The following is a 27,229-nucleotide window of genomic DNA, read 5'->3' as shown; positions in this document are numbered from 1 at the left end:
GATGGAAACGAGTTCAAAATCGAACCAGTTCTTCCTTCTATCGAATGTTCATTTCTGCCCCCTTCTTCGCTGCGCTTACGGCAGATTACCATAGAATACAGTGTAATTAAGCATGTCCTTGTAACCGGCACCATGCTCCAAACAAGTCAAACCCGTCTATTTCTCAGCTTCCCATTCGGGGTTCTATACATGTTAGTATCCCGAAACAAATGATGTGGGTGTTCACGAACTTACCTTCCGTAAGATCACCAAGCCCTCAAGGGTGCTGTTAAGACTGATGTACTCCTCGTCTTCGAGTTCTGCGCGCTCGCCATATCCAAGCACCACTGGCGTGCTCTGAGTTTGCCATCCAGTAATAGTCTTGGGACGACCAGCTTGGCCAACGACGTCAACGGCCTGACCAACGCGAACGTTGACCTTGAGAGGTTTGAGATTCTCGTCCAGGGTGACAAGGAAGCGGGGGTGCATAGCGGTGACGAGGAAGTAAAGAAGGTAGTGTGACTGGCCGGTAATAAACTCCTTGGGCTCAATCATGGCGACAAGGGTAGCAAGTAGGCCGGCAGCCGAGACGCGAGATAGAACCTGTCGGTCTGTGTGGAAGGGGCTGATTGTCAGTGTTCCCTTACCCATGTGAAGGAGACCCTGAGCGATTCGCACCATGAACAGGGCGTCCTGATCACGGTGGTAATAGCTGGCGAGTTGTCGCAGTAGCTGGGCTAATCGGGCGTTGTTTGTGCCAGCACCCAAAAGACCCATGGCAAAGATGGCGTTGATAGCAACCTCGGGATCGTTGTCGTGACTGTACCGAGACAGTGTATCGTAGACCTTCATTTGAGGGTTGCTGGGGCTAATGAGGCCCATAGCAAGAGGTACAGCTTTACGGATATTGGCTTCGCCATAGTGCATAAGGTGACCAAACTGTCGCAAAACCATTTCCTGGCCAATATCCTCACCCATGGCCACAAGGGCGATACCGATGACGGCATATGCCTGCAGTAGCTCGTCGCCCTTCTTCTCGTCAGTCTCCTCTTGGTGCTCATTGCAGATATGCAGGAGCTCCTGAATCTTGAGCACAGCACCTGTGCCAGCCCAGGCGCAGATCTCTGCCATCACGGCGGTAGACTTGGCCATAGGGTGTTCAATGGCTTTGAGGGTTTCGAGAATTACATCAACCTCTTCTTGTCGGCCGAAGAAGAGAAGACCCAAGCCAAGGGCTAAGAACCGTGTCCACTTATCAGTCAGTTGGTTCTTACGGTCGTCGTCCATTAGGGTAGTGACAATAGCTTCGCTGATCTCGGGATGAGAGGAGCCCGTAAAGATGAGGCCACAGGACAGAGCGGCCATCGCAGAGATCTGCATATCGTAAGAAGAGTCAGAAATCATGGGTAGAAGGTGCTCAAGAATGTCCTCCCTATTCGACCCAGCATACGCCAGTCCTAGACCCATGATGCAAGCCGTTCGGATGAGAGGATCATGATGATGTAGCTTGTCGCTATCGGCCAAGAGAGCAACGGCAGGGTCAGAGTCCATTCTCACACCAGAATTCATGATTCCGATAGCGAGCATGGCACCGGCCGAGATCTCAGTCTCGGATGAGTATGTGTACTTGTCGATCTTGTCAAGTCCATTCTCGATATCCCACATCAAAAGGGTTCCCATGGAAGCGACAGTTGACATCATTCCATCGGCCTTGGTCTTCCACACCCATGTCTCCTTCTCGCCGTCAACAAGCATCATCTTATCATTGCCAAATCCTGCGTTTACGAAGGCATTGACAAATGCCGCTGCAAGATTATGTCGGGCAGAGTCCAAGTTGGTCATTCCAGCAACTCGGCTGCTCTCAAGATGGCTCTTGTAAATGTCCTCAGTAGACTTGGGCTCGAGGATGTTCAGCTCCTTGCCTAGTGCCTTAAAGTGCTCTGATAGCTTGATGTTGCTGAGCGACTCCGAAATTGCGTCGCTCTCGTCCGAGTCATCTTCAATATCAAGAGCTATTCTTTGGCGACTAATAAGGAATGCAAGCTGCTTTTTGAGGGCAGGGTCTTCGGCTTTCTCGAAGTCGGCCCTAATAAGGTCGATGTCGTGTAGTCGAATTGCAAGAACAATGGCCTGCGCAAATTGCTTGTATTCCATGTAGATATCGTGCGCAGTCTTGAGGAAGGTCTCGTTGTCGGGGTAAGTGAGGAGGTTGACCATGGAGGACATGTACAGGCACACACGAGCGTACGTGTTTTCATCTACAAATTTGGGCATCTCTTCGATGATTTCAAGCTCGCTCATGAGATCCACAGCGTCGGCCTCAGCGTTGCTCTTGAGGAAAAGAGGGATCAAGACAAGCGCAAGATCAATCAGGTCCTTGGTCTGTTCCTCGTTGTTGATCCGCTTGATATACACCTCTCCAATCTCTAGGGCAAGATGCCTGGTATACTCATGACCCCATGAGCTGATGTCGGATGTAGGGGCGAGAAGTCGGTAATGAAGTGTGTCTTGTCGATCCTCGTCTGAGAACGTCATGCCGATGACAGAGAGGACATCGGCCAGCGAGGTCTTGTCTTCACTCTGAGGCCATTGCTCGTAAAGCTTCGTCAAAGTCTCGTAGTGTGGTCGTAGAAATTTCAGGGGCTTTGGAACTGCTGTCATGGATGACGTCGATGTCTTTATCGAGGTCTTCATTGCTTCCAAGGCGGGTTTATAGAGTTCGGTGTTCGACTCCTATATAAATGCTTAGAATGGCCAGGATCGCGAATCCCGTCTAGTGACTTACAGTCAAGCGCTCGACCATCATGTCGAGCTCGTTCTTGAGTTGTTGATCCTCCTCATTGAGCTCTTCCTCAGCAGCTGGACCCTAGTCAGTATAACATTGCCTTGTAAAACGGGAGGATCTCATACTCTCGATCTTCTCATCTTCCTTCTTTCCATTTGATTGTTGCTTGTCCTTCTTGGCGTCGTCAACGGCCTTGCCCTTGCCCTTGTCGGCCGCCTTGGGCACTTCGCTGTCTTGAGCCATGTTGACGTCGACGGGTTGGGCGCTTGGTAGAGCTTTTCTGAATAGATTCGAAGGGTAAAAAGAAGTCGGGATATAATGCTCTATACGCGGCTGAGCTGTATCGTCGGTGATCACAGCGCGGAAAATCAATTAGCGATGGAGTCGTGGTCGTCGTAGTTGGAAGGTGATGGAGGGCTGCTTGGCTAAGCTCAATGCTTTGCTGTAGGTACCTAGCTCTGCTGGGTTACGCGAGGCGCTGCCGCCTGGCCCCAGCCTCATCACGTGTTACAGTCCAGACCCACATAGCCATCTATCCCGGTCAAAGCGGGAGTCAAGGTTCCAGGTTAGCGATAAGATCTCGAAGAAAAATTAACCCCACCATCCAAAGAAACAACCCCTCCAACATCAACCAACGGAAAAAAGTCGATTGAACAACAAAATCTTTTGGACAGAAGAGCAGAATATATCGGGAAAAACAACACAGGAACTCTCTCACCATGAAATTAGACACAAAAGCCATGCGCTACCTCACCGATGAGGATTGGCGAGTTTTGACTGCTGTAAGTACACATCCTGGTCATCATGGTTGCAAAATTCACAGGACTTACACCAAACCCATAGGCTGAGATGGGAAGCAAAAACCACGAACTCGTACCCACGTCCTTGATCGAGAAACTTGCACGCCTCCGTGGCGGTGCTGGTAGTGTTCACAGAAGCATCTCAGCCCTTGCAAAGGTTGGCCTTATTGCGCGTGTCAAGGAAGCAAAGTACGACGGTTACCGACTCACATATGGTGGTCTCGACTATCTCGCCCTCCACACTTATGCCAAACGAAACGACGTCTACAGTGTAGGAGATCGGGTTGGTGTGGGCAAAGAAAGTGACATCATGATCGTGGCAGACCACACAGGCACGCAGCGAATCCTCAAGATCCATCGACTCGGCCGTATTTCTTTCCGATCCGTTAAATCGAACCGAGACTACCTCAAAAAGCGACAATCCGGATCATGGATGTATCTATCCAGGCTAGCAGCTATGAAGGAATTTGCCTTCATGAAGGCTCTGCGCGAAGAGGGCTTTCCTGTCCCTGAACCTTTTGCACAATCTCGCCACACAATCGTCATGTCGTTAATAGACGCATTTCCTCTTCGACAGATCGCCGAGGTCCCTGACCCAGCATCCCTGTACGGTGATCTAATTGCGCTCATACTACGACTTGCCAAGCATGGATTGATTCATGGTGATTTCAACGAATTCAATATCTTGATCAAGGAGAACAGAACAAAATCTGAAGAAGGCGAGGAGACCCTGACACTTGAGCCCGTCGTGATCGATTTCCCTCAGATGGTTTCCATGGAACATCAAAACGCTGAAATGTATTTTGATCGGGACGTCAACTGTGTTAAACGCTTTTTTGAACGCAGATTCCACTTTGTGCCAACAGAGCCTGGTCCTTTCTTCAAACACGCAAAGAAAGCAATGACCAAGGAGGGCCTCAAAAGACTTGATGCCACAGTTGAAGCTTCTGGTTTCACAAAGAAGATGTTGAAAGATCTCGAGGCTGCTATTAAGGAAAAGGTGGATAAAACTACTCCACAAAGTGAAGATGAGGATGATGAGGACGACGACGAAGACGAAGATGAGGAGAGCGAGGATGAGGGTAAGTCGGAAGACTCCAAAGATGTCCAAACATCTGGTGGCCTGCTCGGCGATGATGTCATGAACTCTAAGGACGATCCAGTTGAAGAGAGCATGTCAAAATTGGCAGTTTAGATATGATACAATGATACCCATGTTTTACGAAATGCGCAGACAACTATTACCACATCTCAAGACGATCAATTCATGGCATCACTGTCTCAGTAAAGAGTTGAAGGATTAAGTGACATTAATGGAGATTTGCTCTAAACGCCTCCGTCTGATAGTGGCATATGTGCCCCCGAATCTAAGCTACAAAAGCTCATGACATCAAATCATGGCATGAATTCGTCGAGTTTAACATCTACTTGGGTCATAAGATGTTCCAGGATTGCTCAAGTCTCGATGTCCGAGCCAGACGCTCCAAAACCAGAAAGAAAAATGTTTGAGGGAAAAAGCACGAATGTGACCATGGCCAACCAGATGAAATCATAACAATGGTTGATGAGGTCGAGGACTTAGGCATCTTTCTTGACTTCCTTCTTGATAGAAGGAGATGCGTCGAAAGTGGAACCGACGACAACGGTATCGGCGTGGACAGTCGTGTTCTCGTCACACTCGGATGAGGTAGGCGTGGCGACTACTTCATCGGCGGGCAGGCTGGGGACCGTTCTGCTTACAAGGTTAGATAAACCTCACAAAGTCACGACCTGGCAGCCTCGCTTCATACCCAATGGATTGACGTTGGTGTCCCGCGCGTCGATCTACATCGTTGGTATCGGAAGGAGTCAGTTCGGGAGACATAGGACTAGGAAAGCGTCAGTATTGGTACGAAAAAGAAATGCGTTCAGACTCACGGGCGAGTAATAGGAATCGCTGCTCGTCGATTCTGTGCATGGTGGGGGAACATGGAGCCTCCATAGCCGACGAGAGGAGTACCGTAGGCCCCGATATTGTACTCGTTGGTTCGAAACTGGCGGCGTTCAGCTGTGACACGCTTGAGTTCCTTCTGTGCTGGAGTGTCCGCGTATCGGATGTTCATGAGGAGACCTTCTTCGCCAACAGGCTGACCATGAAACTTCTCGACAACATCATCGCAGACTTCACGGTTCTCAAAACTGTGGCGTTGTTAGCAGGTTCCAAATCCCTGTATTCTGCTGACATACCGAGCGAAGCCAACACCACGACTGTTTCCCATGCTGTCCCGAAGGATCTTGCTAGACAAGATAGTGTAGCCCTGAAAGATAACACCGAGTTCCTGGTACGGATTAGTGATCTTGTGATTAGTCGGTATATTTCAGTCTAACTTACCACTTCAGTTAAGGACTTGGGCAGATTGGAGATGTAGAGGTTGGTTGAGAGTTCATCGCCCTCAGCCTTGAGACGAGAATTGAAAGACTCCTTTTAACGTGTTAGTTTCATCTTCATCGTTGACCTGTGTGCCAGTGGAGACAAACCCGAGCGAAACCAACTTCGTATCCAAGGCGATGAAATCCACGAATGCACATCTCAGATTCGGAGACGTCGTAAAACTTGGCAAACCCAAATCTTGTCTTGATTAGCTTTTGTTATGTCTAGATTAATGCATGAAACTTACCCCTTGCAGGCACCGGTCGCAGTATCGATAATTGCCTTTGAAGTTTCGACAGTACCAAATCGAGCAGCGTAGTGGAACAGCAACTCATCGTCGGTGGTAGGGTGAAGACCGCGAATGTAGACGTTGCGGTTGCCAGGGATGCGGTTCTCGAGACTCTGTTCAAGACTCTTCATGTGACCTGCAGGCGTAAAGACCGCGGGTACTGCAGCAGGAATACGGGGGTTCTTAGCCAAGAGATCGTCCAGAGTACGCTCAGAAACTGGAGAAGGCTTTGGCTTGTTCGTAGCCTCAGCATGATGGGCAACCATGAGCTGGTGAGGTGATGGTGTGGTGTAAGCTGATCGGTCACTGTGAACACGTGGACCATGCTCGCGAGGGGGCCAGCTTCCGTAGAAGGGAGTAGTAGGGGCAGACTCTGTAGTCGAGTAAGAGCCACGACGATTCTCCAGACCAGGAACTTCAGACTGGGTTCGGTCAGCACGAAGATTGCCGGTATTGGCGCGGGCTGGGGTAAAAGGCATAAGAGATCCGGGAAGGGCGTATGGGCCGGCGTAGCCTGCATTCATCTGATAGCCAGAATAGTTTGGCTCGTTGGGATGATTCATGGCCAAGGACTGAGCGCCCTGCATGGAGGCAAGGATGAGCCCATCAGGGGCGACCATGTAAGGAGATTGCATAGGAAGAGATGCAGCTTGGGGGGCAGACATGCTCATTCCAGCGAGGCTCAAACCATGGAATTGGCTCAACAGAGCGTTGTGTTCGGCAGACCCAGGGATAGCGAGATGCTGAGGTCGTCGATCGGAATGGTTGGGGAGAAAAGGCGTCGCAGTCGTGTTCTGTTCCATGATCGTCGTTGAATGAAGATGTACGATTGAGATATCTGACGATCACATACTAGTCAGCGCTGATGTGACGAAGGGCGAAAATTGTAGTTGTCAAGGCCAATGAGATGCAACCCATCAAAGTGAAGTAGACCATATATGAGCAAAAGAACTTTTCTTACCTTACAAGCAACAGATCGGCTGCAAAGCAGTGCAAGATGCGAATATTCGGGGATGTGCGAAAATCTAGCTACATTCCGAGGTTGTCAGTTAAACAGTCGGGACCACGATGTCAACATGTGGAGACGAAACGGTTAAGAGAGAGATATGCAATACTGATCAGAGCAAGTTTCTTGAACAGAATGTGTGTGTGTTGAGAAAATGCTGATAAGGGGAACAACAGGAGCATGATGGAACAAGAGAGATGCCATGTCGGGGAGCAGGAGACCAAACATACCTCGGGGGCCTAGTTGATGGTCAAGCACCTGTTGAAAGCAGGCTGGAAGAAGCCGATGATGACGAACTCTGAGTACCAAGACTGAGATGAAGTGAAAGTAAGTAAGATAGTCCACGATACCGTGCAAGATGCGAACGAAGGAGATTGAAGGATTGGAGGTGATGTTGTGAGGAAGATGAAAAAGAAGAGAAGAGGGGGATGGAAGAGAGGGAGATGGTGAAGAAGATATAGATCCTCCACGAGCACCTACCTAGCTAAGAATTCACGAAAGCAAAATGTCGGAAAGAAGCACTGCTGCAAGAGGAAGGATGTGGTTTTGGTGAATGGGCAAGAATGATGCTTGAATCAATGCCAAAAAGATGAATAGCAGGTGTTGCGCAACCAAAAACGTCCTGACAATGGAAAATGCTGATGAGGAAGTAAGATGGAAAAAGACAATAGAGTTTCCGTCTATGAAAACCTAGAAACTGAAAACAATCGCTGGGCAAAAACAGTCTGGGAGTGGCATCAGTGCTCAGGGAAGGAAAGTCTGCAGCTGGCAGGAACTGACAAGAATTGGCAGGAGCTGCGAGATGCTCGGGCCAACTGCTGTCGCAACGAAATGGAAGGAGTTTTCTTGCTATTTCCAAGCTTGCGAATTCAAAGAGGGAAAGGTCCTAAAAGTGAGTTTAGGCAAGTTCGCATCCCTCAAGGACGATAGGTACTAGGTTAGTACTTTAGTAGGTATTGCGGGATGGCAGTTCTGATGCGAAGATGGCCTCAAACCTACCTCTAGGTAGCTAGGAAACTCTCAATCTGAAGTGGCATCCAAGGAAGTGTAGCAGATGAGAGTCAAGCCTTGCTCATACTACGATATTAGGATATTGTGATCTTCTCCAATGCGATGGGAGTAACGAAACATTAGAGTCCTCGTGTTCCAAAACAAATGCTGTACCCCTTCCCTCTTGAGTGCCTAGAGGTACCTAAACAAGCATGCTTCATCTATTCTCCTGAAGATTGCAATGGTTAATATTCGTTACGGCTCCTTCTCGGCTTACATTCTTACTCTGCTCCAATAGAGGTGGTTTTGTAACGGGTTTACTGCTTCGGTCGTCAGTCGAAGTAGACGCTCTTCGAAACAAGAGTTTTAGGAGCCATGATAGGAACTTACAATACACTTGCATACCTACCCACCTACCCACCTAGATTAGTATCTAGGTAGCTTGATACCTGTTGGGCAACAGACAATATAGTCTTCTAGATATGGAGTACAAGAGAAAATAACCTGAGACTACGTTCTAAACAGCATAAACTAACTAACTATCTCCGTCTTTTATGCCTCGAGCGGGCAACGTTTCTGATACCCTGAGAGGTATGGCTCTGTAACTTTCATGTTCGTTGTCACATCAGTATTTAGATCTCCAAACACCGATCCTCCTCTCTGGCTTCTGTAACTTACTGTCAGTATACTAAGAGTGACTTTAAACATCCATCTTGAATTGCTTTTTTGTTGTTGTTTCGGTTTGTACCTCTAGTGAATGGCACCGCAAGCGCTTTCATAGTCAACCCTTAGGTTAACTTACACTTTCTAGGCTTTGCACAGTTTACAATTACTTAACAATTGATATCTTGGCATGCCTTGTCTATCTCTAATTAGACCCTACCCAACCTCAGTTATGAGCTTTGCGTTTGAAATAATTGACGTGAAGTGTCTAGATAGGAAATAATAGAAAACCGTAACTTCTATGATACCGCAGCTATGAACGAGAACTCAAAATAACGAGCAACTTGAATAATTATCAAAATTTATATAACATTATACATCAATCACCCGAACCACCGATTCCAAATACCACAGAAAATCGATATATGAAAGAAAAACTTATGTTGGTCCTGCAGGTATAGGGTGGGCATTATGGGCTGTTACAAGGTTCAAGTGTATAAGTCATCAACACAGACAGAATAGGTGATAATATTGACATAACTAAGATAACTAGGAAAGAGGGAAAAGGTCCTCACAGAGGATTTCATGACCTAAATACTCAAATACAGAGGGAATTCACCCCAAGCTGCCTATTCCAGGCAACTTCTGCTTGTCTCGTTGCTTGTCTGCTTGTCAGACAATTAGCCTGTTGTTTGGTAGTCGGTTTGTTACATGGGCTGTTGCAAACCCACTACCAAATAGCAGCTAGATAGATTGTCGGGCAATCGGACAAACACCAAGACAATCTAAAGATGCCTGGAATAGGCAGGTTAGGGTGAATTCCCTCTATTTCAATGTGTTTAGGTCAAGAAATCCCTCAGAAGGACCTTCTTGTTCTTTAGTTATCTCTGTTATGTCAATATTATCACCTATTTTGTCTGTGTTGATGACTCTCACACTTGAACCTTGGAACATGGACACCGCTTGATCTCTTACTTCTATGCGTATCCGAATCTGGGCAGGTAGAAGGTGCGTCGGCAACGTAAATAACTGACATTCTCTCAATATGTAACATGCAGTTACAACAGTGTAGATGCCACAAACCGTTTATCGCATATATACCGGCAAATCCCAATACCACCCGTTCTATAACCCAAGGAAAGGTCCCAAATCTAGTCCGAGTACGTTCATCAAAAATCACCGTCCTGTGTATAGATAGTAGTGGAGCAGAACGCCAGCCTTTGAAACCTGACAAGTCATTGCCACCAATAAACCCAAATGCAGCATGCCGCTGAGCGTTTTCATGACCAAACATCCTCCTGGGAGCCACTCGATTAGTAAACGTTTTTCAATGAGATTTGGTAGAGGCGCCATTTGGCCACTACATACCTGATATTGGTTTGCCGATCTCATGTTCTTCACAATCTCCTCACCCTTGGCCTCAGATACTCCACGTCCCTCGGCAATGATCTGCGCCAAAACAGTGTTGACCTCGCGAGCCATGTTTGCAGCATCACCACAAACATAAAAGTAGGCCTTCTGAGAGAGCAGTTCGCTAACCTCCTGTGCTCGCTCCTTAAGTCGGTGCTGAACATAAACCTTCTTGGAGCTCTCTCGAGAAAAGGCGGTGATCATCTCGAACTTGTCGCCGAGGGCGTCCTTGTACTCCTGAAATTGATCAGTTAAAGGCTCTAAAATTAGGCTGAGATCGATGACTTACCTGCCATTCCTTCTCGTACATAAAATCTTCACTGGGCTTTCGGCAACCGAAAAACAATAGGGTCTTTCCGACCTCAACGCCATCGCGAGCCAACTTGGCACGCTCCTGGACGAAACCACGGAAAGGAGCGACACCAGTACCAGGGCCAATCATGATGACAGGCTTGCCAGGATCCGAAGGTAGCTTGAAGTTGGAGTGACGAACATGGACGGGAACATGGATACCATCGTACTTGTTGCGGGGTCCTGTAAGCTCATATGTCTGACCGAAAGGTGCTGGGTTGGGGTCGCCGTTTTGCTTCTGCTTCAGAGCAAAGAGGTAGTTTGTAGCGACGCCACGGAAAGGGTCATCCCTACCAGGGATCTGCTGAGACTCAACGACGGCAGTGATAGAGATCTTTTTGGGCTGAACCAGAGAGGAGGAGGAGATGGAGTAATAACGGGGCTGGAGCTTGGTGAGACCCTCAATGAAGGCGGAGAAGGGAATCGTGGTCCACTTCTCACCCTTGCTGACACTGGAGAGGAAACGAGCGATGTTGTAGTAGTGAGGACCGGTCTTCTCGTGGAAGTAGTCCTTGTCGCTACCGAGACGGTTCATCTCAGCCTTGATAGCGTCGTTGGGAGCGAAAGCAGCGAGAGTAGAAACGAATTGACGGGAAACAGGAGCGCAGATCTCGAGATGGTATCGCAGAATGGCATCGTAAGTCGTGGGGTTAGGGAAAGGAACCTTGGCGGTAGGCTCGAGAGCCTTGACGGTGATGACGGTGTGCTGCTTGCCAGAGAGATCGAGAATATCCAAGAAACGGTTGACCTCCTCACCTGGGTTTGTGGGCCAGATAGCAATGTGATCACCAGTTTCGTATTTGAGGTTAGAACCGCTAATGTCGACTTCCATGTGAAGGCAGTTCCTGTCCTTGGCAGAGAAGAGCTCGTAAGACTCGGCAATGGGGGCAATGTAGGGGTTGTGAGAGTTGAAGGGACCCTTGGCAGTGCCTTCAAGATGCAGCTTGTTGGGTTCACCGAGGTAGACTTCATTGGCTTCAGGGGTCATGTCGTCACGCTCGTTGATAGCAAAGATAGGCTCGTAAACGGCCTCACGCTCTTCCAGTCCCATCTTCTTAGCAAGAGACTCCCACATGGGATCCTTCCAGGCCAAAAAGTCCTCTTCCATGGTACCGGCACCATCGTCACCTTCACCGGCTTCGCCGATGCGGTGGGCACCAAGTTTCTCAAGAGCCTTGTTGACGTTGCGGACCATGGAGTTGTAGTGTTCGTAGGTGTTGTTTCCGAGACCGAAAGCGACATAGTTGAGGTTGCCCAGAGGGGGGTCGTTGCCCTCATTAAAGGTAGCGTCCTCGCCAGAGATGAACTCGTAGAAATCGACTGCGTTGTCGGTAGGCTCGCCTTCACCGTAAGTTGCGAGAACAAACATGACAACGTTATCGTTGGGAACAGTATCCAAGTTGTCGAAATCGTAGTCTTCAAGATCGGCGATCATGGTGTTAAGTCCGAATCGGCTCTTACCCTCCTTGGCAAGACGAGAAGCATAGTCTTCAGCAGTACCAGTCTGAGAACCATAGAAGATGACACAGTTCTTGCCAGACTCCTCCATAGCCTCAACGATATTTCTCGTGCGACCAGGCTTGGCAGCGCCGCCGGCAGCGAAGCCATTGGCATAGGGGTCTTTGGTAACACCCCATAGCTTTCCCTTTGTGAAGTATGCGACCGTTCCAAGAAAAATGACGCCGAGGACGATAACGTCCAGAGTGTCTAGTTCAGCCATGACGGCTACTGGAGCGCTGGGACGAGTTTGTGATCAAATGTGGTGAGATTCAAACGCGCGAACAATGAAGCCAGCAATGATATAGAATCTGCTCAATTTCGACAGAGTTTCGTGGTTTTCTCCCAATGATTGTCGGCCGGAAAGGAGGCGGGGGAAGAGGGACAGTGGGATGTGGCGCTGAGTGTCTAGAAAGAAGGATGTGCTGTCAGTAACAAATTCGCGCTAAAAAAGGTTTAGGAGATTAAATGCATGATCCTAGGATCCTTCATGGTGCGAGGCGAGTTTGTTGGCGGGACGGACTTACATCAAAGGATCAGCACTAATTACAAACTCTGGCCACTTGCTCGCAGACTTTCCTCCTTCGACACGTCGTCAAACAAAGTAAGCAACAGTAACAGAACCCGTGCAGTAGATAAAATAGAAATAGGTTGTTGGGCAGGCCGGATTCCACTCAAGTGGACACTCCAACTCGGAAACTTGAAAGTGAAAGGTGGCTGCTACTCGCTGCGGAATACCACGGTTGGCCTTATTATCTCGGTCGGAGGAATCGGATTGAACCCTTCAAGCTGGGGGGCCGTTCGCTGTTGGGACTCTGGAGCAGGGGTTCAGTGGGAGCCAGTGATTCGTAGCTCCCCAAAGTATCACTCCTTAAAGGTCGAGAGGATCCAACGTTAGAATCTCTAGGTTAGTACTTGATGTAAAGTGATTCGTCAAGTTTGCCGGGGGGGACAGAAAACCAGAGACTCTACTATGAGACGAAAGAAATATAAAATTTGGGACTTGAAACAGAAATTCCGAATCCTATGATCCCATCCATAACAAGCGTACTTCTAGTACTATATTCAGATAGCGAGGCCGGGACCCCGGGCCAGGAAATGGCCGGCCTTATTATCATGAGATCTTGCGGTCGACGCCGGCGGGGTCCCGAAAACGAACACGGCCGCCATTCACCATCATTTCCATGGACGTTCCGCACTTACCGTAACCGATTCCCGATTAACTCTTCTTCAACTCGGCCTCGGCATTCCGAGCAATGGAATGACATGCCTCTGCTCTCTTTGACCTTACTCCCCGCGTTTGCTTCCCGCTTCCAAGATCGACTAGCTCTTCTCCTCATACTCAAGCATCCCAAACTGTTTACCCCAATATCTCGAGTCGTATTTTGGTCTACATCTATTGGTTCCGCTGTACGATTCCTTTGCGAAAACTACCTATGTCCCGACCCTATCCGCGGTAATGAAGTGCCGAACTCAAATGCCTTGTCCGCCTTATCTTCCAAACTCTATCTGACTCAGACGATACATCCTTTTAGAAGGTTCCCGAAGCCAAGGGGAAATTGTAGAGTACGTATCCGGGTATGTGACTTCACAGAATTCACGAGACATTGTATTTGTTGGTCCGAATGGGGCTTCAAGTACTCACACTGACTTGATGCTCACCAAGAACAACACAGAGCCTTCACATTCTATCATAAGACACCCCCTACCGTCAATTCCATTGGATCATGCATCTGACAATGGCCAAATCCATTTCTTTCGAGGAAAACGATTGCTCTGGAAAGCGGATATCGATCAGTCGCAGTGCGACTCAGCATAACCGTTGTTTTGAGGGAAAGTGGCGGCATAGCAAAAGGCAACAAAGAACCATTCCTTTATAACAAAGAACTCTGTGCTTGGCCATTACCACCAATGCATCTCAAATCACACCGCTGGCATGACCGTTATTCCCACAAGACCCGTACTCCCAGAAGCTTGGCTGTTCCCTTGCCTGTATGCGAATTTGACACCGCCTGTTCTTTTGCCTGCGAGATGAGCTATCGTCGGACGCTAACTGTTTTATAGCAACGTTTAGTTAAAACGTGGCCAGTTCTTAACTTAGGAGGTAGGTAGGCATGCAGAAGACTACTTGGTGTTTTGCCCGAGAACATACTGGTGAGTATCTAGGGTAGCATTCACGAGGGCTCGCTTGATCACCCTCTGCGCGTGGGGTTTGATGTGCGCCATGTTAGTAGTGAAATAGTGAATTGCATTGAGTTCACCTGAGCTTTACATCATGCTAAGCGAAAGATGGTCTCGACACTCCCAATGGCCCCATACCATAATATTTCACATTGGAACAGTGATCAGCATGGGAAACAGATGCTACGTCGATGGCTGGGGCCTTTTGACCCTTGCTAGTTGATTCAATTGGGTAGATTCGCGTGCGTCCTAATATCAAGTGAGCTTTGCGTTATGTGAGAGCCAGGCATCTAAACTCGAAGAGTATTCTCGTATGTACTGATGTCCCACGGGTTAAGTCTTGAACCCTGAGCCAAGGGATCATCGAGACAGACCTCTTTCTAGAAAAACAAAAAAACCAACTGACAGCTGGAGGTGGCGCGCTGGGTTTCCCAAAGGCCTGTCATGCCCTGTCGGTTGATCCCAGTTCCGCTAACAAGTTACGGCCCTTGCAGATAGATGGCAAGGATGAGTGCTAAACACCGCGAATCGTCTGCCATGCTACTGGGTAACAGAAAAGTTGGCCTCCTCGGTCTTGGGGTACAAAAATAAACAGCCTAAGAGATCTGGCCTAAGTAGCATAAGCTGACCTAATAATTTCGTTTCTTGTCCTTCTACCGGCCAATTCTTCTGACACCCTGAGGCCATGTTAGCATGTGGCCATGTGTTAGAGCGCTTTGGGATCCTTCTGGCCCCATGGCACCCAGGCTCTTTAAGGGTTCGAACAAGCCATACAGCGGGCCGGGCCAATGCTTGGTGGGCAACCTGACAGTAGCGTCATTGCGCGCTTGTGGTCGGGCAAGCCTCCAAAGCCAGTCGTCTATTATGGTCTTTGTTGTCCATCAAAAAGACTCCCTCGTATGCTGCTGCACATGGCACAGTAGCATCCCTTGTCAACCTCAACCCAAACCCAACCCCCGACCCGTAAATAGCCAGCACTCTTTTCGTTCCTCTTTTCTTTCGTTCAGTTGCGACCCTGACATTGAAACTGGAAAATCGCCATAGACCATGGGATTCCGATATAGAACTTGAGGATGGGTAAGTCCAAAGCTTTTGCAGGTCCACCCTCTCTGCTTTACCTTTCACCAATACCAACCAACCCCTCTCTTCCCGCACCACCTCTAAAATTCGGGCTGTATCGCGGGAATACCTTCGTCATCCGTCTGTGCAAGGGCTCATTACAGCAGAGCTGTTCACCCGTAGCTGGCGTTGCTTAGTAGCTGGCTCTCAGGCCCTGTCCTCCTGCTTTAAACGTCTCCGCCCTCGTTTCACCAACATCTTGGAACATATCTGAGCAAAGATACATAAATATCCATTGTTGATTAACCCCTTGTGTGACCCATAGTGCCGTCGCAGCCGCTGCCGGACCACCTGCAGGATACACTCAGGTACTCTCCCCGGCCTGTTCCTAGACTCGACGAGGAGGAAGAAGATGAGAGGAGTTGGGACCGAGCATTACGTCCTGTAGCTTCAGATTCGCCGGTTATCAATCGATTCGGACACTCACGAGACTCTTCTGCCGACAAGATTCTCCAGGCACATCAACCTGTAACCTCCCCACGACTTCACGGATCGCATTCGAGAAGTCCCGTTGGCGGTGTCGTTGAACGAATTATCGATCCCAAGAGTGCAGCCTACGGCCATCATCGCCAAACCTCGATCGTACACGGTTACCAGCACTCAAGAAATGGCAGCTTGGCCTCGACCAGTTCTAGCCCGTTAAGCCCGCAGATGATTGCAGCCGCCGGCGTCGGCCTCGATCGTCCAGACATGCAATCGGTGGCCACCCGTATCGATGGCGACGCAGGCTACCCATCGCGGCCCCCTACATCACTCTCAGGAAATACTGCGACCATGGAACGTCCTAATGCCGCTGATGCTCCCTACGGCCAGACCCAACGCAAGCTCGAACGAATACATAGTAAATCGCGGCGCGACCACACTCCCCATCACTCTCACTCGTCCCGTCACCACAAGGACGAGCAAAAGACGGTTGGCGAATATGCGCTACATGTATTGTTCACCTCAGTCAGTGAAACTTCGATTTTGCCAATGCGCGCCGCGGCTGACTTGAAATAGTTTATCGCACAGGCCGAAGAAAAGCTAACGGAATGTGTTACGGTTCCTCTCGATCCCGAGCCCAACGTCGAACAAATATGCGGCCCAGGAGTTGACCCGGCCTTTGATCAACTGATTGTCGCTCTAGGCCACATTGCTAGCCCAAAACCGAAAGCGTTAATAGACTCCATGATGCTCTGGAGGAAAAGCAAAAGCGATGCCGCCAATGAAGCCCGCAGTCATCTTCAGCAATCTCGAAATGCAGTGCCAGGAGGAGGACCTCTTCTTCGAAGGAATACAGAACCAGTGCAGGCTGGAATACCTGGCCATCCTGATGCTGCTTTCCCAAATGGTCCACCCACTCTTGCAGCAAGACAAGAGTTTGTGGCACAAGCTGAGCGTCGGTCAACTGTGTCCATATACATCCTCTGTCGCGTTCTTCTTGAAGTCATCAGTCAAAGCAATCTTGCTTCCATCACGCCTGAAATGGAGGAAAAGCTGGAGAACATTATCTTTGGGCAACTTAAAATTGCGGATACTGAACAATTGATGTTATCGCCCCTCAAGCTTGCCAATTGGAATCTCTTTGCTCAACTCCTGGGACATATGAGTGGCATCAATTTTGTCGGAGTTACAAAGAGGTTTATCGAAGACTTAGAAGGTTCCCTTCAGGCCCGAGAACGCGTGGTTAAGAGCCCAACAACATCCTCGCACCCTGGCCGAGACGTCGAGGGAAAGGTGGAGCTTGTACTTGGAGGCATGAAGCATTTGAGGCTCAAGATCTCACCTGAAGAATCTTGGGAACAATGTTGTGATTTCCTCATCTCCCTTGGACGCCTCTTTCAGAAGTCCCATGGACAAAAGATTAAGACAGCCTTTTGTCAGGTGATAGAGATGCTTCTTCTTCCAATTGCAGCAAAGGCAAGCAATAGCCATTTTATGCATCCGAAATGGGCAGAAGTGGTCGCTGCTATCGGACCTCGCCTGGCCCAGATGTTCATGAAGCTTAGACATTGGAACTTTGCATTTCCTCTTACAGCCACACTGCTTTGTGTTTCCTCTCCCGACAACTTCGGTTCACAGTGGTTGCAACTGATACTGCCTCTGCAGGCCAAGATCAAGGATCGAGCCACTAAGCCTCTCTGTCTCCAGGTCATCTCACGTTTGCTGTGGACATTTTTATATCGCACCAATGAGACTTTCCAAAGCAGCCTGCGCAAGATTGACGAGGTCATGAAATTGGTTTTGCCATCCTCCAAGCGAAGCTTAGTTGCCTCTGACACTGCCTGTACTGAGCCTTTAATCCAAATCATTCGAATTGTTGGCTTCAAGTACCCTGAATACTGTTTTCGGAACGTGGTGTTTCCTCTCATCAATGCCGAACTCTTCATTTCTAACAAAGAGCTGAAGGTTGAGCAACTGGATCCTGATAGAGTGGTAGTGGGTATCAGAGCCTTCCTTTACATCATGTCAGATCTGGAAAATGGCGAACAAGGACGGCCGCCATTTCCCCAATATTTCGGAACTCCCAGTCATAATTCGCTGCCTGACCGATTCCCTGCCTCTCCAGCTATGTCATCTCCTCGAAACCTCCCTTTATCTCAGCCAGCAACGGCTTCCAAAGAAGAGTATATATCCCGCCCCGTCTTGACACACGTTCTGAGCGATGGAGTCCGGGACTTTTACCTCAAATTTTGTGAAATCCTTGGCAAGATTACAATCATATGCGATAACACCTTTGGTGGACAAGCAGCGTTGGATGAGAAATTCAGCAGCCCTATGCCAAAAACACCCATTACTGAAACATTCACCTTCTCCCGTAAAGATGATCATCAGAATGCCGCAGATCAGAAACAAGCATTCTACGAACTTCTTCACGTAGCTGTTCAAGCATTGCCTCGGTGTCTTTCCGTCGACATTCCTTTCAACTCTATAGTCAATTTGTTGTGTACTGGAACAGCACATGTGCAATATAACATAGCTGAATCGTCGGCCAATTCTTTGAAGGCTATAGCGAGGCAGTCTCATGCTCAACAGGTTACTATGGGATTTGCCCGTTTTATATTTAATTTTGACGATCGTTACTCGACGATGTCCGATGGTGGCATGCTTGGTCATAGCCACATCGAAAACACCTTGCGTTTATACGTGGAGCTGCTGCAGATATGGATTGAAGAAATCAGACAAAAGACCAGAGACGCTGCTACAGATGAACCGGAAGCCAACGCGTCGGACAAACGAGCCATAAAACTCGACCTTTCCAGCATATGGGCAGAGGTTGATCAAGCAGAAGCTCATGGGCTATTCTTCCTCTGTTCACAATCGCGCCGAGTCCGCCACTTTGCAGTCACAGTCCTGCGCTTGATTGTTGAGTTTGATAGGGCTCTTCGAAAGGAAGCGGCTGAGGATAAAGACTCCATACGACTTATTGACATCCTTGAGAACGAATCTAGCAAGGTTATGGATTTCAATGATGAACAGCTATCTGTCGCTGAACGAAGTCGATTACAACGAGGCCTGCAGAATACCAACAACCAAGGTCCCCTTGTTGAGCTTTGCGCCAGTGATGTCTCTTATGACACGACTCTATGGTTCAAAATCTTCCCCAAACTCATCCGGATGGCCTATGAGAAGTGCCCTTTTACAGTCACTATATGCCGTGACCTTATCTGCAACCGCATTTTGCAAATGTACAAACCGATCGTATACCTCTCTGAGCCTTCGAGAGGACTATACTACAACAATGAGACAGGTAGTGCTCGACTTGGAGCAAGATCGGCAACAACTCAACCCGAGGTGATGGTGGAGCAATGGAAGCTGTACTTGATTTTTGCTTGCACTACGCTTGCAGATCCAGGTGCTTTGCCTACGCCGCAGGATCCCCAGCATGTCAGAATGGCCTCCAAGGCATCCTCCAAAGATAAAATAGTGACAGCTCGGATGCTGTTCAAGTATCTCATCCCTTTGTTGTCTGTCTCATCCGCGTCTGTTCGGGATGCTGTCGTTGTTGCCATGGGCTCCATTAATATTCACATTTATCGGACTCTACTCGAGGAACTGCAAGGTCAGGTCTCTCGATGCAATGACGAGGCGCGAGCTCGGATACATCAGCGGACGAACAGCAACCCCAGGAGGAACAGGAAGATGGATCTTCTGAGAACGGAAATCACGCACGTTTTCAAGCTTACTTCACATTTCCTCAACGAGCAGGAGGTTTACAATAACGAATTCTTCTTGACTACGCTCACTACATACACAAAGGATCTGAAGCTGTTCCTCATGGATGGAGAAGTCCAGATGGACTGGGAATTTCAAAAGCTCCGGCGCCACTATTGTGGTCTTATGGAAGCACTTTTTGAAGGTATCAACAGAACGAAAGACCCATCCCGGTGGATGACTTTTGAGTCTCGGAAGTCGGCCTTTTCGCTCATGGAAGATTGGTGTGGATTTTCACCGAACCAAAACCAGATCCGCGTCCGTGAAGATACTATGCGCCAGTCGCTGATCGATCAGCAGACGCTGGGAGAGAGAGGAACTGCCACTGCCGCAATGGAAATAGAAAAGAGGAACCTTCGCACTGCAGCTCTCAGTGCCATGGCCGCTTTATGTGGTGGCCCGATTAGCGTCACGACTGAAAGTAATGTCGTTCTCCAGTTCGATGTTCGCCGCATGCTTGCTTGGATTGATTCCATTTTCAACTCTGGGAGCGACAAGATGAACGTCATTGGCAGAAGAGCTTTGCATAATTTGATTGTCCATAATCGAGAGGTTCCCTACTTGATGGAACACTGCATTATGCGATGCTACTTGGCAGAGGTTCCCAAGGTGCTTGAAAGTTATTTCACTGTGGTCACGCAAGTTTTGCAAAATCATATCGACTACCCTTGTCCCTTCTGGAAGCTACTTGGCCTCTGTCTTTTCACTCTGGGCAACGATCAAAGTGAAATTCGGTCCAAGTCTGCAGTTGTTCTACGCAGCCTGGAAGTACGGCAGCAGAGAAACTCGAAGATCCAGGATTTCGACATCAGCATTTCCGACAAAACGCAGGCTGTATACAAGTTAGCACAATTTGAGATCTCCACCCGACTTGCAAAACAGCATACCGAGTTAGCATTTCACATCTTTTCTGAATTCACACTGTACTTCAAAGACCTTCACGCCGCAGCCCAACGAAATGTCGTTGCAGTCATGTTGCCTTGGATTCAGTCCATAGAGTTAAAGCTGGATCCGAGTGGTGGACCCGCAGCACCGTCTTTCGTGCTTCTCGCAAACCTCCTTGAGATCACTATCAAATCCAGCGGTGCTTTACATAATGAGGTGCAGGCTCTTTGGCAAGCTCTTGCAACAGGACCTTATCCAGGAAATGTCCGCCTGGCTCTCGAATTCATCATGCAGCTGTGTCTTGAGCGCCGAGAGCAAAATTTTGTCGAGTACGCTAAGCAGATTGTTGTTTTCCTTTCAACAACGAACAGCACACCTGGCATCAAGGTTGTCGAGTTTCTCCTCATGCAAATAACCCCAAAAGCAATGGTGCCGAACGAAAAGCGAGACGCAGTTGAGCCACCGGCTGATATTAATCTTTTGCCTTACTGTGCCGATCTCGCCGAGGCTCTTCCTGTTGGAACTAAGCAAGCTGGGTTTTCTCTTGGTCAACTATCCCTCATTCTTCTTGTCGACTTGATGGTGTCCCCAGTTCATCTCACTCAGGAGAACGTCCCGCTACTCCTTCAAGTTGTCACAGTTCTGTGGGATCATTACACACCGCTGGTTCAGGAGCAAGCGCGAGAGATGCTTGTACATCTCATCCACGAAGTAGTGATTTCCCAGATTGACGATCAGACACAAGATGTCGACAAGAAAGCTATCGAGGACTTGATAGATTTGGTTCGCCGGCACGATCGATCTGTCGTTTGGGGGTACGAGGATAGCAATGGCAAGGTGGATGATCACGACAGCAAAGTGCCACCGAGCATGGAATTTCTTACGGCAGAGGTTATCAAGACTTTTGAGATTACATTTCCAGGCATCAAAGAACATTGGGGACGGCTTTCATTAACATGGGCCACGTCTTGTCCAGTTCGGCATCTCGCTTGCCGGTCATTCCAAATTTTCAGATGTGTTCTTACATCTGTGGACCAGGCCATGCTTGGAGACATGCTTGCCCGATTATCCAATACGATTGCAGATGAGGACCCGGAGATCCAATCCTTCTCGATGGAAATCCTGACGACTCTGAAGACTATTATTGTCAAGCTGGAAGCCGACGACCTTCTCAGCTTTCCGCAACTGTTCTGGACTACTTGTGCTTGCCTAGAGTCAATCAACGAGAGGGAATTTCTAGAAGCAGTTGAGATGCTCAACAAATTCATCAGCAAGCTAGATCTGAGTTCGCCTAACGTGCGCCGGATACTTGCCGACGGGCAACCATCTCGATGGGAGGGAATGTTCGAAGGCGTTCAGCCTCTCCTCCACAAAGGCCTCAGGTCGTCGCTTTGCTGGCAACCCACTCTCGACACGATAGATAAGTTGGTTCTTCTGCCCAGTGACGGGTTAGTTGGTGATGATAGACGTCTGTTCTTTTCGCTCCTTGCCAATTTCCCGCGCTTCCTTAACGAACTAGAGAAGCCTCTCCCGGACGAGAGTGTTGTACACACAGCGAGACTGCTTCAGGAGGAAGCGGATAATCAGGGGTTGGCTGGTATCGCTGAGGCCCTGGAAGGGTTTGCTTTGGGCGATCCCCAAGATAGCAGCAAGGACTTCCTCGTCGAGTTATGGGGATCTTTGCGAGAGTACTTTCTCCCTCAGATGGATTTCCAGATGGTAACCTTTTTGCTTGGCCTTCTCACTAACTCCTTATCCTGGGTCAAGATTCAAACAATGAGAATCCTCTGTGTGGCGATCCCAGAAGTGGACATGCGTAAACCTGAACTTGCTGGGCACGGGTCTGACCTAATATCGCCTCTGCTTCGACTGCTGCAGACAGAATTCTGTATGGAGGCACTTGAAGTATTGGACAACATCATGACAATGTCTGGCAACCATATGGACAAGCATCACTTAAGAATGAGCATGACGCGGCCGACGTCGAAGGCGATTCGAAAGGAATATGAACGCACGCAGAGTCTATTTGGAATCCCCGAAGCGTCTGGATGGGCTATTCCTGTACCTGCAAAGAAGACTGATGCTACGCGAGCCAATATCCACGCCGCATTTTACACCTGCCAGGGCTCAGAAGGCATGCTGACAGAAACCGCGCCCACGCCGGATGTAGAGTTTCATGCCGACGACTTCCCGTACAACTACTTTGGTGCACCCGAACGAACCGAAACCATGCTGTCTGACGAGGGACGTGGCGATGTTCACGCAGCAGACCTGGCAACTAAGCTGGACAGTCTTGACGACTTCTTTGACGAGCCCTCAAGCCCCACGACTGATGACGATGGTCGGTCATCAAGAACGATAACTGAATACACCCCGGAGTCGTTTGAGACCGGAGCAGAGCTATATGATGAGCAGACCCTGCCTATCCTTCATGAAGCTTCGAACAATGCATCTTTCCAAAATGGCTTCGCAGACCGATCTCCAGGGCTTTCGAGAGAGGCGAGCTCAAACACCATGACACCAGGTGCCTTCAGTGTGGTTGTTCCCGCGGCGCGACCGGGCCTGCATTCTAGATCAATCACATCCCCCTCTGCGCCAGCCTCTTACCAACCACAAATGGGCGACATTGTCTCCGATGACGAGTACCTTGGAGGCTACTCGGATGCCGACGACGAGCGACCTGGTACCGGGCATACTGAGAGTGCTTTCTATTTGGAGAACATGATTAAGCCTGTCACTCGAAGACCACAGTCGAAGATAAGACGCCAGCCAAGTGTTCGTTCGCGAGATGAGAGAAGTCGAGAAAAGCCACCGCCCCGGTCGGCATCACGACTGGCGAACAACGTATTCCCTCCTGGGATGCAGGAGCATGCGGAAGGCGACATGCTATGATTATTTGGAGAAAGGAAGTTGGCTTAATAGCCATGCTTCTCTATATAAGTGTCAGAAATGTTGTATGATAAGTGAAACAAGTGCTGCGTTGGAGTCGGGGAATCTGCTTGTAATTTAGCCCAAGAACTGGATAGGTCACTGCCATTATGGTACAAAAGCGATTTAATCGAAGCAAATATATTCAAAACTCTACCTACGTAACAAAGTCTTGTTTTAGCCTCTAGGTCTCCCATCCAATGTTGAAAGTACTAAGGTAGCAGTGTGCTTTGGCAGGTACAAGGCACTCTGTAGAGACCTTTGATCCACCTTCGGATTAAAGGATATGCCGTTTTAGTGCATATGAACTTACTCTTGAATGTGTAAATCACATTTCGACCTACCAGCTAAGGAAAGCAACGTTTCAACTGAACCTAATGGAATAATGTCTATTTTGTTCCGAGGGCTACAAAATGCCCAGAGACGTGCTGTTAAGCCATCAAAACTGACCGGCGCAATAGCTTGCTCAAGGCTCATCAGCAAGACCAGGAGCAAATCTCCCAAACCTTCACAGTTGATATATCCTGAGGCGCCCAACAAAGAACATTCTGATCTCGTGACATTTCTATCATATGTCGAACGCACAAGCCTGAATAAAAACTCTACTGTATACCGGGGCACACACTACGAATACACAGTCGCCGACACACTCTCACAGTATGGCTTCCTCCTCAAGCGCGTTGGGGGCCATTCAGACCGAGGTCTGGATCTCCTAGGCATATGGACACTGCCTTCAACATCACAGACGTCGAAAGTGATAATCCAGTGCAAAGCAGGTGCTCGGAGCCCGAGCCCCATGTACATCCGTGAGCTCAAGGGCGCCATGGCGGTAGCTCCCCCAGGGTGGCGAGGCACCGACGTTCTGGGGCTACTAGTTGGTGAGAAGCCGGCCACGAAAGGTATACAGAAAGAGATTCACTCTGCAGATGCGGCCCTGGGGTATGTATGCTGCACAAAGGAAGGCGAATTAGCGCAACTGCTGTGGAATCTGAAAGCTCAGGAAATGGGACTGGACGGGCTGTCGGTTGGCGTTAAGTATGGGGAAAACAAGAGCCAGCTTGTGTTGATCCGAGGCGGCGAGATGTTGCCTTTGTTGGATAAAGTGAAAATCGAGAAGGACAATGTCGTGGATGTATCTGTCATTGAAGCTGAAGGGGAGGGTTCCAGAAAAATTGGCCCCTAGAAGAATAAACGACGAAATTAGTAGACCACTTTATGCTACTTGGACCATAGGTACCTACCTATTTGTTTTTGTACCCTAAATCCCAGAGGTCAACTTGCTACCTACTAGGGGGAGCAGTTTGATATCACATGAGGTTGAAAGACTTTATGACTACCCATAGGGAGGGTTTGTATGTCCAATGGACAGATTGTACCACTGCTATAACGAATATCTATTTCATCAAGACACAATCATAGACAATCGAAATCGAGGGTTGACGCAATGTGGTCAATGTTGGTTAAAAGCCAAAAGCTACAATGACAGCACATGGAGACCAGCCAGCATTGGAGAACGCTATCCAAATTAATGCATTATGTACGAGAACGCCCTAGAATTACATGACGATCCATTCCTTCATAGAGTTCCCTACTGTCGGTGCAGGCGGGTCGCATAGAACCTAGTGCTTTATGTTTTCGGTTCCTTACGCTTTTGCCCAAGCCTTCTCAATTTTCTGATCTGTTGCTTGGTGGAAATATTAGACCAGCTTTAGTGAGTACGTTGCATAAGGAAGCGCGCGTTCTCATCTAGTCTTTTTCTTGTCGCGGTATTTCCTTGGTTAGCAGTCTTCATTCTTCTCGTTGGGTCGCTTTGCACGTTCACACGCCGACCTTTGCGATGGCCTTCTTCACTCCCTCAGCGATCTCCTTGAGGAGAAGACCAGGGCTCTTCTTGTCAGGGATCTTAGCTTCGATATCCAGACCAAACGTGAAGGCGTCATCGAAGCTAAATTCTTCGAAAACAACACCTTTCCCCGGGAGGTTCTGGTTGGGCTTCATCTCCTTGGAAGTTTCATACGTTTCCTCCTCGCCCTGGTGATATGCACCGCAGAACTCCTGCTTGATGGACTTTCCAGGATTCAAGCGGCATTTCCACTAGCCGCCGCTTGTCTGATGGTGATGTTTAGTCCAGTGAGGGCTGGCATCGTGCCAATTTTTGTCCCACTTGTTTGGCTTGGTCTCTTTGAGCATCTGTGACTCGAGCTGCCAGATGGTAGTGAGAAGTTCCTTGTACTGATTCTCGTCGCTGGCGCTCTTGTCGATGGGAACGATATCGGAGTCAACGAATGCAGGGAGCCACTTGGGAACCTGGACCACGACAGGCGTTTCGTATATGTTGTAGTGCTCGGGGGACGCGGAGGTCTTGGGCAGCATAGAAGGGAAATTGTTCTCCTCACAGATAGGTTCGTCTGGTCTGTGCAACTTGGTCGGCATCTGATTCTTAATTGGCTTCGATGGGAAGCGGGACTTGAGTTGCCCAGAAAGAGCTGATTCGAAGGCCTTCTTCCTGGCGAATTTCTCTTCACCGTTGAACCAGTTGGAGGCAGGGCATGGGTCAGCAGACTGGTCCTTCAGCCACTGGTCGTAGATCGAAAGCTTGGGAGGAGATTTTGGGAAGAAGGAGCTAAGGCCCTCGACTTCTCGCAAGATGGCCACTTGCTCCTTAGTGGGTGGGAGGTGAGCAGTATCCTTGTTGTAAGTAAACTCGCCAGCAATCATGCCTTCAATTTTGCCATCGCAGATTGCAATCTTGCGCTTCAAAGCAGATATGTTGGCCTTGTCGTCGTACATTTTCTTCTGGGCTTTGGGGCCAAGTTTGGGAAACTTGATAGGCTCGTTGGCCATGTTGAAGCTGTACAATTTGATAGCATCATTCTCAGCCTTCGCACGACGGGCTACGGCGGCTTTCTTCATAAGCTCGTCATGGTCCTGTTGTTTGTCGGCAAGATGAACGGCGTACTCATTGCGGATAGCGCCCTGAAGACAAAGAGGTTGCACGAAGTTGGCTTCACTGTGCTGCTTCAATCGTTCGAGGGGACCCTCAGGATCAATTTCGTTGGCAGAGAACGTCGGAGTGAGGTTCAACTCTTCATCCACGGGAAAGTTTTCATTTGTAGGGGGAGGGTAGCGAGCCCAAGTTTGTCGCATAGTATGAGAGAGGATATTGGGTGAAAGCACCAAGTCGTCGTCTTTGATGGCAGTCGGACTGGCATAGCCATCCGGAGTAGTATACCTGACCTGCTTGTATTGTCTAGGAATAATCTTCACTGGGAGCTTAGCACCTGGAATCATATTCCGTCTGAGGATGGGCTTCGGAGGATCAGTGGGAGGAGTGTGCTCATCAACTGAAGACACAGCAGCCGAGTTAGAATTGCAGAGATAGTCCTTCAACCTCTGTCGAGTTCTAGGGGTGAAGGGCTTTCCATCACTGCCAGGAGAAGAGGATCCAGAACTCTCAGGCTTTGCTCCTTGTTCGTTTTGGGGAGTGTTTATTTGGCAGAGCTTCTCTACAAGGAGAGAAAGGGGAGGTTGCGCGCATGAGGCCGAAGAAGTATTCGATACCATGGCGAAGGTCGATATTGTGTTGTAGATTTATTTGTTCTCGTTCTCTGGTGAAACCTCTGCAAGAATGTAGATTTTATGAGTAAAGATTGAGGAAGATTTGAGTGCGCGAGGAGAGAGCACGATATTGCTTTTATGCGCGCGAGTGAACTGAACCGAATAGCTGCCCAGCACTGCCAGT

The 27,229-nt window shown here is 48.9% G+C and overlaps 8 protein-coding genes across 8 annotated transcripts; 3 read left to right on the top strand and 5 right to left on the bottom strand.

Annotated features, from left to right (window-relative positions):
* Window positions 1-156: 156 nt before the first annotated feature.
* RPN1 (proteasome regulatory particle base subunit) lies at window positions 157-3,007 on the bottom strand (the record flags this gene model as incomplete). Its single annotated transcript, XM_044856225.1, has 4 exons — window positions 157-183; window positions 235-2,712; window positions 2,765-2,838; window positions 2,890-3,007. The coding sequence occupies 4 exons, from the start codon at window positions 3,005-3,007 to the stop codon at window positions 157-159; spliced, it is 2,697 nt and encodes an 898-aa protein (XP_044703538.1).
* Window positions 3,008-3,483: 476 nt separating this feature from the next.
* FPOAC1_011857 (uncharacterized protein) lies at window positions 3,484-4,759 on the top strand (the record flags this gene model as incomplete). The annotated part of the gene is made up of 2 exons (XM_044856224.1): window positions 3,484-3,546; window positions 3,608-4,759. 2 exons carry the CDS (start codon window positions 3,484-3,486, stop codon window positions 4,757-4,759), a joined length of 1,215 nt encoding a protein of 404 aa, XP_044703537.1.
* Window positions 4,760-5,142: 383 nt separating this feature from the next.
* On the bottom strand, window positions 5,143-7,066 carry FPOAC1_011856 (uncharacterized protein; the record flags this gene model as incomplete). The annotated part of the gene is made up of 7 exons (XM_044856223.1): window positions 5,143-5,296; window positions 5,355-5,432; window positions 5,482-5,742; window positions 5,791-5,882; window positions 5,936-6,025; window positions 6,082-6,172; window positions 6,222-7,066. 7 exons carry the CDS (start codon window positions 7,064-7,066, stop codon window positions 5,143-5,145), a joined length of 1,611 nt encoding a protein of 536 aa, XP_044703536.1.
* Window positions 7,067-10,202: 3,136 nt separating this feature from the next.
* On the bottom strand, window positions 10,203-12,403 carry FPOAC1_011855 (uncharacterized protein; the record flags this gene model as incomplete). The annotated part of the gene is made up of 3 exons (XM_044856222.1): window positions 10,203-10,220; window positions 10,291-10,569; window positions 10,622-12,403. The coding sequence occupies 3 exons, from the start codon at window positions 12,401-12,403 to the stop codon at window positions 10,203-10,205; spliced, it is 2,079 nt and encodes a 692-aa protein (XP_044703535.1).
* An 803-nt stretch (window positions 12,404-13,206) lies between these two features.
* FPOAC1_011854 (uncharacterized protein) lies at window positions 13,207-13,830 on the top strand (the record flags this gene model as incomplete). Its single annotated transcript, XM_044856221.1, has 1 exon — window positions 13,207-13,830. One exon carries the CDS (start codon window positions 13,207-13,209, stop codon window positions 13,828-13,830), a length of 624 nt encoding a protein of 207 aa, XP_044703534.1.
* Window positions 13,831-15,434: 1,604 nt separating this feature from the next.
* FPOAC1_011853 (uncharacterized protein) lies at window positions 15,435-24,670 on the top strand (the record flags this gene model as incomplete). The annotated part of the gene is made up of 4 exons (XM_044856220.1): window positions 15,435-15,438; window positions 15,746-16,428; window positions 16,480-23,356; window positions 23,949-24,670. The coding sequence occupies 4 exons, from the start codon at window positions 15,435-15,437 to the stop codon at window positions 24,668-24,670; spliced, it is 8,286 nt and encodes a 2,761-aa protein (XP_044703533.1).
* Window positions 24,671-25,229: 559 nt separating this feature from the next.
* On the bottom strand, window positions 25,230-25,485 carry FPOAC1_011852 (uncharacterized protein; the record flags this gene model as incomplete). The annotated part of the gene is made up of 2 exons (XM_044856219.1): window positions 25,230-25,260; window positions 25,310-25,485. 2 exons carry the CDS (start codon window positions 25,483-25,485, stop codon window positions 25,230-25,232), a joined length of 207 nt encoding a protein of 68 aa, XP_044703532.1.
* A 96-nt stretch (window positions 25,486-25,581) lies between these two features.
* FPOAC1_011851 (uncharacterized protein) lies at window positions 25,582-27,051 on the bottom strand (the record flags this gene model as incomplete). Its single annotated transcript, XM_044856218.1, has 1 exon — window positions 25,582-27,051. The coding sequence occupies one exon, from the start codon at window positions 27,049-27,051 to the stop codon at window positions 25,582-25,584; it is 1,470 nt and encodes a 489-aa protein (XP_044703531.1).
* Window positions 27,052-27,229: the final 178 nt, after the last annotated feature.

The sequence above is a fragment of the Fusarium poae genome, chromosome 4 (genome assembly GCF_019609905.1).
Source record: "Fusarium poae strain DAOMC 252244 chromosome 4, whole genome shotgun sequence".
Taxonomy (NCBI): domain Eukaryota; kingdom Fungi; phylum Ascomycota; class Sordariomycetes; order Hypocreales; family Nectriaceae; genus Fusarium; species Fusarium poae.
This window is presented reverse-complemented; position numbering and strand designations above follow the sequence as displayed.